The sequence below is a fragment of the Bison bison genome, unplaced genomic scaffold (assembly GCF_000754665.1).
Source record: "Bison bison bison isolate TAMUID 2011002044 unplaced genomic scaffold, Bison_UMD1.0 scf7180017864471, whole genome shotgun sequence".
Classification (NCBI taxonomy): domain Eukaryota; kingdom Metazoa; phylum Chordata; class Mammalia; order Artiodactyla; family Bovidae; genus Bison; species Bison bison.
Genome location: NW_011495032.1, coordinates 26,125,432 through 26,136,482, shown reverse-complemented (window position 1 = coordinate 26,136,482; position 11,051 = coordinate 26,125,432). Strand labels below are relative to the sequence as shown.

Below are 11,051 nucleotides of genomic sequence, written 5' to 3'. Positions count from 1 at the left end.
CCCAGGTGCAGCAAGTACTGAAGCCCAAACTACAGATCCATGTGCGGCAATGTAAGACCCTACATGATGCAACTAAGAGCCGTTGCAGCCAAATTAATTCATTATTAATAATTGATTTTTAAAAGCACACCCACTGGATTTAAAGACAGATACTACCTGTACACACATTCCCCACATTCCCCACAGTGTGATTTATAGAGGAGAAAACTGTTTTTCAAATGTTCCTTTAGACTAAGAAGGAGAATGGGCTTACCAGCTCCATGGAGCAAATGGAGGATTGAGTGAGGGTAACAGGTGCTGGTCTGTGGCTGCCTGGCAGAGGGGAGCTCTTTGTTTACTCAAATGCCAGCAACAGGTCAAGAACTGAGATAGCATTTGCAGCTGCTCCCAAAAACCCACTCAGCCTAGAACTGCTTAAGGCAGTACATCACAGGTCCTCGGGAAGTTCCGGAAAACAGCAGCTTACACCAAGGCACAGTGCAGACCAGCCAAAAGTAGGATCCTAGAAAAGTGCCCCCGAAATGGCTAAACTCTAGGGACTCCTAATGATCCGCCTGCCTGTCTCAGTAAGGTGCTGGTTACTTGAACAGTAACAGTATTGGGAAAAGACAAGCCCAGGGAAAAATCCTGTGTTATTCAATAAAGTATACAGATATATTTATTTCATCCCCTTTTGGTCAGAAAGTACAAACACCTATGTTTGAGATGCAAATAAAAGTTACTTCTTATTGAGTAACCTCATTAACCACAAGAGGCCACAGAAGAAGATAAGGTATACCAAGCACCGAGACTTCCCAATTTTCAGGGAGCTCATGAGACAGAAAGAGACCAGAATAAGTTTGCTCAAGACAAAGCAAGATGAACCTCACTAGGAGTTAGTGTTAGGCACTCAGTCATGTCCGACTCTGTGTAACCACATGGACTGTAGCCCATCAGTTTCCTCTGTCCATGGAATTCCCAGGCAAGAATACTGGACTGGGTAGCCATTCCCTTTTCCAGGGGATCCTCCTGACCCAGAGATCAAACCCAGGTCTCCCACATTGCAGGCAGATTCTTTATCATCTGAGCCACCAGGGAAGCCCTAGGAATTAGTAGTGCTGCCAAAGAAAAATGTATTGCATTATGATATTTCCAAGTTGAAAATCTACTTTTTAAACACATTAAAAATGAGAAGCCACTTTTGTCCCTTTGGGTAATTCAAGCCACTTAGTATATTAGTTATATTATTTAGTTATATAATATATAACTTTTATATATTATAGTTATATAATTAGTTATATAATATATAACCTGGTTATACTCTACTGCATATTGACAATACATTTTAAATGGTGAGCAATACCCTTCTGGCCTCAAAAAGTTAAAACAGTTTCCAAAATTACTTTTCACAAAGCTAGGAAAGTACATTGACCTAGGTCAGCATGGTACAGGGGAGTACCTGTCCTGAAAATGTACCCCCAAAGACACTGCACCTGGATTTTAATTAAGAAGTTGTTATTTTAAGGGGATCAAGATAAAAACAGGAACTGAGTTTCTAAATTATATTGCTGACAAACTCCACAGAGGTTCAAAGATGGAAGGTATCTTGGATGAAGATAGCAAGATCCACAAAGATGAAGAGACTCAACTAACATCAGAGGAAGAACCTGAGCAATATTTTACTACATAAAAGGCCCCCATCAGGGCTGGGCAAGTTGCAGAAGGCAAGGCAGGCAAATTCTCAAGATAATATCTGGTATAAAGGATTTCCAGGAACAAGCAGCCACTTTGGTGCTTACAGATCTTGCTGGAGGTACAGGTTAGGCAACAGGCTGCCTGACAAATGTCCATCTGCCCCTTAGTCTCCCCAAATGGGAGAAGCATGTGGGAAACAAGGGAGAGGCAAACTTTGGCCACAGACCAACAAGAGTTTAAAAGGATTACAGGCTGAATTCATCCTGGGCATGACTGTGAACCCAACTGTCCTCCCCCTCTACTCATGCCTGCCCAGCACCAAGGCTATAGTAAACAGGGTGGCTTCAACGTGACATGACTCCCAGAAATCACTGGTCCATGAACAAATCAAATGTATGGACTGTGCCTTCGAGAAGAGTATGGTGCTCCAGGCATACTCATTTAAGTCCTTAGTTTGGCCTCTCTAGGGGTTATCAATTCATAGGTATTCTAGAAACACTAAACTAAATGTATTTACTACCAGATGGATGGTGAATATCAAGAGAAATAGTCTTTATCCTTGAGGAACATACATCTCTTGTTGAGGAAATGATTCATGCATGCATCTGACTTCTAGAAAAAAAAATTCAAAGACAATATGGAATAGTGCCACCCCATGTACACAGGAACAGCAAGCTTCTGAGTAAGAAAAGGAAAGAAAATAAGGAGGTCCCTGATTCACAGTATATATGGTTATCAATATGTGTTCAAACCTAGGCCAAAACTTCAATATTGAGGGTAGAGAAAAACACTGTAAGCTAATTGCATGAACAATTGCAAAAGTTTGTAAACTCCAATTCAGCAGTGAGAGCTCAGAACAGTCTAACTCCCATTATAGTTTCATAATGACAGCACCATACGTGGCCTCACAAAATTTAACTGCTTCAGAAGAGATAAAAATATGACTCAGATAAACAGACCTAGTTTCTTTGCTAGGTTTGAATGTGTAATTTCAGTAGTCAAATTTCTCATGATTTTTGACTATGAACAAAAATTGTTCATTGGCTTCAGTTGCTTAGATTCCCAAGTCACTTATGTTTTTATACATATTTTATATGTCATAATGACATTGCAAAATGGCAAAGAAAAGTAACTTTCTACCTTAATTTGTCCCCCACCCTAATTTGCCTGTTTAGCTTCTTACTTGCCTGGCCACCTAATCAATGGCTTCTGGAACATAAAACTCACATCAGATTTTTATTTCAGGTAAAACTGAATAGTCTAAAAGAGAATCTAGCAGGGAAACCTACTCAAACCTAGCAGAGAAAAAGAAAATAATCACATGTTAAAAGGAAAATAAGCCACATAGGCAAAATTCTTGAATATGTCCAATTGCTTATGCAATAGAAAAGTTACATGAAAGCAATGTTGCTTCTCTTACCCAGCAGTTAGAAAGAGCCACTGTTACTAGCAAGCTATAGAAAACTAGGACTCCGTTTACCACCACCAAGGCCCAAAATGGCTTAGAAGACTCAGGAGACCGGGGAGATGGACAAAGATGTTTCTCTGAAAAATAGAATAGAGTACATTAAATGATATGGGAATGGCATTTGAGTACATTTCCTTCCTTCTTCCCAGGGCAGAATGTGAGAGGAAACAAAATATGCAAAATATCACTAGCTTAACATGTGTAGACCTCCTCTCTGGTTTTCCTCTTTGGGAGTTAGCCAACCCCCACCACTGATCATGACCTAGTTTTCAAGACTGTAGTTGAAAACCGTTACTTGAGAGCAGACATTGGCCAAGTGGTACATTACCTTTCACGTGGATAATGGTCCCATTACTCTTCTCATTGTCTATGTAAGGAGGAGGATAAAGAACCTCAAGTTTGCAGAAATAAATATCTGTTTGGTTGACATACAGATCCTGGAGGTAGAAAGTCACCGTTTCATTGCCTACTTTCACGGTGCAGTTGAATTCCTTATTTGTTGACTGAAGTGGATGGGAGTGGTTTCCATTCACAGCACAGACCTCCACAGCGCTATCTGCTCCCTTATAAAGGGATGCCCGGAACTCCTTTGAGAAGAGGTTGTACGTGTACTTGCAGCTGAGGTTGACCTCATTGTCGTTTACCACAAGCATGGGCGACTGCTTCACCAAAATCTTGTTTTCTGGAGGGGCAGAAAATCATTTGTTTAAAAAAAGAGTATAAAGACTTAAGAAAGATAAAGAGGGAGAGAGAGATGGGGATGGGAGGAGAGACAGAAGGGGAGAAGAAAGCACGGAGTGTTTGGACTCCATCCTAAGTTCTATTTGTCACTGGCTTGCTTCATGGGCTTCTCAGGTGGCTCCGTGGTAAAGAATACACTTACCAACACAGGAGATGCAGGTTTGATCCCTGGGTTGGGAAGATCCCCTGGAGAAAGAAATGTCAATCCACTCCACTATTCTTGCCTGGGAAATCCCATAGGCAGGCTACAGTCCACACGGTTGAAAAAGAATCAGACATGACTTAGCGAATAAACAACAACAGCTTGTTTCATAAGTTGCTTCCTCTCTTTAGCCTCAATTTTTTAATACATGGTGACTGCTGAGCAAAATAAAAATTCTAGGTTTATTAACTTTCTCTAAGTGAAAAATGGGTGAGAAATGGGGTGTTAAGGTTACTCAAAAGTTAGTATAGGTAACATATATAACCAGTATTAATAATTAATAATAGTATCTTTGTGTGATTTCTTAGATTTTGAAGCACTTTTCAATATAACGTCTCATTTTTTTCTTCCTTCAGGTCCATAAGGAAGGAGGGCATGTATCATAAGATGAAACTGAAAACCAGGGCTACTTTGTAGTAGAATTGGGACTTAAAGACTAGCTCTGACTCTAACAAACCATGCTAACTTTCTAATTTGTAAGTAATTAAAGTAATGGAACACACACAGAAAAAAGAATATAAGAACTTTTTTTTTTCCCTGAAATCAAGATACGTTAATTAACAAACAGATCTCCAACAAAGACTTTCTCTTGGCAGACAAAGACACAGGAGCTCTTTGGGAGATAATTACACTGAATGTTTACATTTTGATATTATTTTCATTCTCCTTTGAATGGAACAGTGGAGTATGTTGGAAGGCACTTGGAAGGCAGAAAGTGGCCTTCTGTTGGTATTGAACACCACAGCTATGCATTTGGAATTTTTGAATCTATGCTGAGATTTCTAACATGTTAATCATGCTTAATTGTATTAATTTACTAATCAAGTGGTTTACTTGAAAGTGGCTTTTAACACCTGATATAGATAAACAAGTAGATTTGTATTGATATTTTAAGCTATGATTCATCCTTTTATGAAGGAATGTAAGTGTTTTGAAACATTTTTATTTTATTGTCCATTCCAAGAATAGGATAAGGAGGTAACAAAAATGTCACCCAACGAATTTATCCTCTATAGCAAATTCTGAAGGCAACCTTCCAAGACACTTGCATATTTATTTCTTTAAATCACAGAAGATGGAAGAGGCCCAAGAGGCCCACAAGAGTTATTTCTCTAGTCTGTCTTCTACCTTTATGTTATCCTCAGTAAATGATCAAAGAATTTGGAGACCGCCTAGTTCTGTCTCTTTTAAGCAAAGAACCTGAAATCTGCTTAAGGAAAGAAAGCATATCTATTCTAGCTTGTTTTTTTCCCCACTATATCCCCATTCCCTAGCACATGACATTATATCCCCTTTTTTAGTAGTGACTATATGAGGCCTAGAAACATTGGATGATCTACCTGGTATCACTGAGCAGATGGTGAGCAAAGTGAAGACTAAATCCCAAGTAAATTACAATCACTTGAAAAAGAGGCCACTGAAGCACTGAGAGTCAACTTTGCAACCAAGACTTTCCAAAATTATCTAAAGTCATAAATCACTTGGTGTCTTTGATTTAAAATTCAACACAAAATACATTTTTTTTCCTATTGCTTTGAGGTATACTAACAATTGTCTACCTATTTGCATTTTTTGAAAAGGGTTATTTGAAGCAATACACCCACATATCCATACTGAAGGGTCAATAAAATAATCTCTTAAAATGAAATTTACAGTTGAAACTGGATTTGAATCCATGAAAGTTATGACCAACCTAGATAGCATATTCAAAAGCAGAGACATTACTTTGCCAACAAAGGTCCGTCTAGTCAAGGCTATGGTTTTTCCAGTGGTCATGTATGGATGTGAGAGTTGGACTGTGAAGAAAGCTGAGCATCGAAGAATTGATGCTTTTGAACTGTGGTGTTGGAGAGGACTCTTGAGATTGCCTTGGACTGCAAGGAGATCCAACCAGTCCATCCCAAAGGAGATCACTCCTGGGTGTTCATTGGAAGGACTGATGCTAAAGCTGAAACTCCAATACTTTAGCCACCTCATGCGAAGAGCTGACTCATTGCAAAAGACTCTGATGCTGGGAGGGATTGGGAACAGGAGGAGAAGGGGACGACAGAGGATGAGATGGCTGGATGGCATCACTGACTCGATGGACATGAGTTTGGGTGAACTCCAGGAGTTGGTGTTGGACAGGGAGGCCTTGGGTGCTGCAATTCATGGGGTGGCAAAGAGTTGGACACGACTGAGCGACTAAAATGAACTGAACTGAACTGAACTCAAGTATTTTGTTTCTGCTTTGGGGAAAACAAAGCTGCATAGATCACTAATATATTTTCATCTCCTGCACATGCCTGCACGCTCAGTCATGGCCGACTTTTTGTGACCCCCATGGACTATATAGCCTACCAGGCTCCTCTGTCCATGAAATTTTCCAGGCAAGAATAATGAAGTAGGCTGCCATTTCCTACTCCCAGAGGTCTTCCCAACCCAGGGATTGAACCTGCATCTCCTGCATTGGCAGATGGATTCTTTACCACTGTGCCACTACATCGTTCTCAGTCCTAGTTGTACACCTAGAACCTGTCCCTGGGGACTTCCCAGGGAGAAGTGGTTGAGAATCTGCCTTGCAATGCAGGGGACTCTGGTTTGATCCCTGGTTGGGGAACTAAGATCCCACATGCTGAGGAACAACTGAACCCAAGTGCCCCGAAGCCTACACGCCACCACTAAAGAGTCCATGCGCTGCAAGGAAAGATCTTCCATGATACATGGAAGATCTCACCTGCCCAACTAAGACCCAACACAGCCAAATAAACAAAAAAATAAAATTTGTCACAAAAGAAGAAAAACACGTGCCTGACTCCCATTCCCAGAAATTCTAATTTAATTGGCTAATGCTGGTGGGGGATGGATTGATTGTTTTCATGTTTTATTTTTTATAACTTATTTAGATATAATTCAGCTTCCCTGATAGCTCAGTTGGTAAAGAATCCACCTGCAATTCAGGAGACCCTGGTTCAATTCCTGGGTCAGGAAGATCCACTGGAGAAGGAATAGGCTACCCACTCCGGTATTCTTAGAATTCCCTTGTGGCTCAGCTGGTAAAGAATCTGCCTGCAATGCAGGAGACATGGGTTTGATCCCTGGGTTGGGAAGATACCCTAGAGAAGGGAAAGGCTACCCACTCCAGTATTCTGGCCTTTAGAATTCCATGGACTGCAGTCTATGGACCTGCCTCTTGAGAAACCTATATACAGGTCTAGAAGCAACAGTTAGACCTGGACATGGAACAATAAACTGGTTCCAAATAGGAAAAGGAGTATGTCAAGGCTGTATATTGTCACTCTGCTTATTTAACTTATATGCAGAGTACATCATGAGAAATGCTGGGCTGGAAGAAGCACAAGCTGGAATCAAGATTGCCAGGAGAAATATCAATAACCTCAGATATGCAGATGACACCACCCTTATGGCAGAAAGTGAAGAGGAACTAAAAAGCCTCTTGATGAAAGTGAAAGAGGAGAGTGAAAACGTTGGCTTAAAGCTCAACACTCAGAAAACGAAGATCATGGCATCCAGTCCCATCACTTCATGGGAAATAGATGGGGAAACAGTGGAAACAGTGTCAGACTTTATTTTTCTGGGCTCCAAAATCACTACAGATGGTGATTGCAGCCATGAAATTAAAAGACGCTTACTCCTTGGAAGGAAAGTTATGATCAACCTAGATAGCATATTCAAAAGCAGAGACATTACTTTGCCAACAAAGGTCCGTCTAGTCAAGGCTATGGTTTTTCCAGTGGTCATGTATGGATGTGAGAGTTGGACTGTGAAGAAAGCTGAGCACCGAAGAATTGATGCTTTCGAACTGTGGTGTTGGAGAAGACTCTTGAGAGTCCCTTGGACTGCAAGGAGATCCAACCAGTCCATCCCAAAGGAGATCAGTCTTGGGTGTTCATTGGAAGAAATGATGCTAAAGCTGAAACTCCAATACTTTAGCTACCTCATGCGAAGAGTTGACTCATTGCAAAAGACTCTGATGCTGGGAGGGATTGGGGGCAGGAGGAGAAGGGGAGACAGAGGATGAGATGGCCGGGTGGCATCACCGACTCGATGGACATGAGTTTGGGTGAACTCCAGGAGTTGGTGTTGGACAGGGAGGCCTTGGGTGCTGCAATTCATGGGGTCGCAAAGAGTCGGAGACGACTGAGCAACTGAACTGAATTGAACAGTCTATGGGGTTGAAAAGAGTTGGGCATGACTGAGCGACTTTCATGTTCAAGATACAGTTCATATACCATAAAACTCACCTTTTTTAAAAGTTCACCCTTTTAAGTATACAATTCAATGACTTATTACAGTCACAAAGTTGTGAATGGATCATCACTGATTCCAAAATACTTCATTACTCCCCCCAAAAATCTCATACCCATTAGCCGCCCCTCCGCATTCCTTCTTTTTTCCAGCCCTTGGCAATCAGTAATCTATTTTCTATCTCTATGGTTTACGTATTCTGGAATTTCATATAAATGGGATCATACGGTCTGTGTTCTTTTATGTCTAGCTTCTTTCACATAGCATGTTTTCAAGGTTGATCTCTGTTGTACCATGTATCAGAATTTCATTCCTTTTCGTGGCCAAATGATATCCCACTGTATGGATATACCACATTTTGTTTTTTCATTGATCAGTTGTTCCCACTAATTGGCTATCTTATATAAGGCTGCTGTGAACATGCACAAGTTTCTGTGTGGATGAACCTTAACAATTCTCTTGGGTGTATGCCAGGAGTGGAACTGATGGTCATTATGGAAACTCTATATTTAACTTGTTAAGGAACTGCCAAAATGTTTTCTAAAACAACTGCACCATTTTACATTCCCACCAGCACCGTATAAGGGTTCCAATTTCTCCACATGCTTGCCAACACTTGTTGCTGTCCATCTTTTTTTATTATAGCCATCTTAGAGTTGTGAAGTGGTATTTCTTTATGGTTTGATTTGCATTTCCCTGATGACTAATGATGCTGAGCATATTTTCATGTACTTGTTAGCCATCTGTATATCCTTTTTAGTGAAACGTTTATTCAGATCATTTGCCCATTTACCTGCATTATCTTGTTAGTATTGAGTTGTCGGAGTTTTTTACGTTTTTGATGCACGTTCCTTTATCAAGATATGTGATTTGCAAATATTTTCTCCTGATTCTGTGTCGCCTTTGGTATTAGTTTAATAATTCCCCCAGGTGATTCTAATATTCAGTCAGGATTGAAAACCGCTATAGCCTAACAGAGTTCTCAAGCTGACAGCACATTAGTCACCTGGGCGCTTAAGAAACTCTTGATTCTTGGGCCAATTAAATCAGAATCTTTGGGTATAGGACCCAGACATCAGTATATTTTAAATTTCTCAGGAGATTCTAATGTGCAGTCAAGTTGAAGAACCAGTGGCTTAACAGTTGAAACTCATTTCTTACCCCCAATTCATGGGCTTCCACAAGCTTTTCCAACCTCATTTCCTCAAACCAAAACCCTCCAGGTTAGCCAGATCATCTAAGGTACCTCCCCAGGACACACTGTGAGTAGTGTGTCTTCCCAGGACTCTCTGTGTACTTTGCTCAGTGACTCCTTGGCCTACAGTGTCTCTCCCTTCTTAGGTCTCCAAACTATTACTCTCTTTTCTACATTTTGAATATCTCTGGTTTCAGAGGCTTCCAGTTGTTTAGCTTTTGATCTGCATGTATTTTCTCTACACCCCTAGTTTCCAAGTCTCCTTTGAGCAAGGACAAGAGGTTACACTTTTTTGTACAATACTGTCTGAATGAGGGAGTCTCATTAAATAATTGACAAGTGAAAGATGGTGATAGGACTGTACCATTCTTAGCAGCTAACTCTGCCTAGCATCTCATTAAGTCCTTATTCAAAATCTGTGTCTCAATAGCAACTTTAACTTCATTTATTATTCACCCTAACAAATACTCTCTAAAAGCACTGAGAAGTTAACATGTTAAGACTCCAAAAGTTCAGCTTGTCTTGATTGGGAAATCCAACTCATCTTTTGTTTTATTTTCCATGGCCTTTTTCTTTGCTTACTTAGAAAGAATCACTGGGTTGGTTCTGACTAGAAGAATCAACCCCAGCAAGAAATGCTAGCATTGCCACTCCTTTTCAGGTTAGGTATCTGTATTTCTGCCTATTGAGGACCCCAGAAAGTGTGGTTCCATGACTAATTACTTGAATTTTGTTCTAATGAGCATTCAAATTCTTCCTGATATTCCTTTGAAAGCTGATGTAAGAAAAAAACATGAGAATATAATTTCTTTGCAGAGATTTTTTTAAAAGGAGGGTGCAGAGGCGGGCGCATGGGCAAGAAAACTGAGTAAGGCTAAAGAGAAATCCTGGGTCATTGGTCAGTTTGGCTTCCTCCTCCAGCACCCACAGTGACATGGAGAGGGAAGCAGGAAGAGAAGCTCAAGCATCTACACTCCAGGAGTTGCTTAGTGCATCTTGATAACCCAGGTGTGACACCCTTCCAAGATGCACTGGGAGAGAGAAACCAATTTCCCAAAGGGGAGCAGGGCTCAGCTTCTGTCCTTGGACAGCTCAGAATCTGGTGGGGAACAAAAGATACATAAACAGACAGCTCCTTTTTTTTTTTTAATTGGAGGATAGTTGCTTTACAATGTTGTGTTGGTTTCTGCCGTACAACAATGTGAATCAGCTCTAAGTATACATATATCTCCTTCCTCTAGCGCCTCCTTCTCACTCCACCTTCCATCCCACTCCTCTAGGTTGTCACAGAGTACAAAGCTGAGCTCCCTGTCCTGTACAGCAGCTTCCCACTAGCTGCTGTATTTTACACATGGTAGAGTGTATATGTCAATACTACTTTCAATTCATCCCACCCCCTCTTTCCCCTACTGTGTCCACAAGTCCGTTCACTATGAACAGACAGCTACTCTAAAAACAGTGGCACAGTGATCTGCATTAGTGGGGGCAACGAGGGAGCCAGCTAAAGATTTCTGGACGAGGTG

General features: G+C 40.9%; 1 protein-coding gene across 1 annotated transcript in view; it reads right to left on the bottom strand.

The window, feature by feature from the left end:
- Positions 1–11,051, bottom strand: part of CD28 (CD28 molecule) — a 35,775-nt gene that overhangs the window by 5,101 nt on the left and 19,623 nt on the right. The window contains exons 2-3 of the mRNA XM_010861018.1: positions 3,471–3,824; positions 3,095–3,219 (exon numbers count right to left, since the gene is read on the bottom strand). Coding sequence (XP_010859320.1) covers positions 3,095–3,219; positions 3,471–3,824 — 479 coding nt within the window. The remainder of the gene's footprint in view (positions 1–3,094; positions 3,220–3,470; positions 3,825–11,051) is intronic.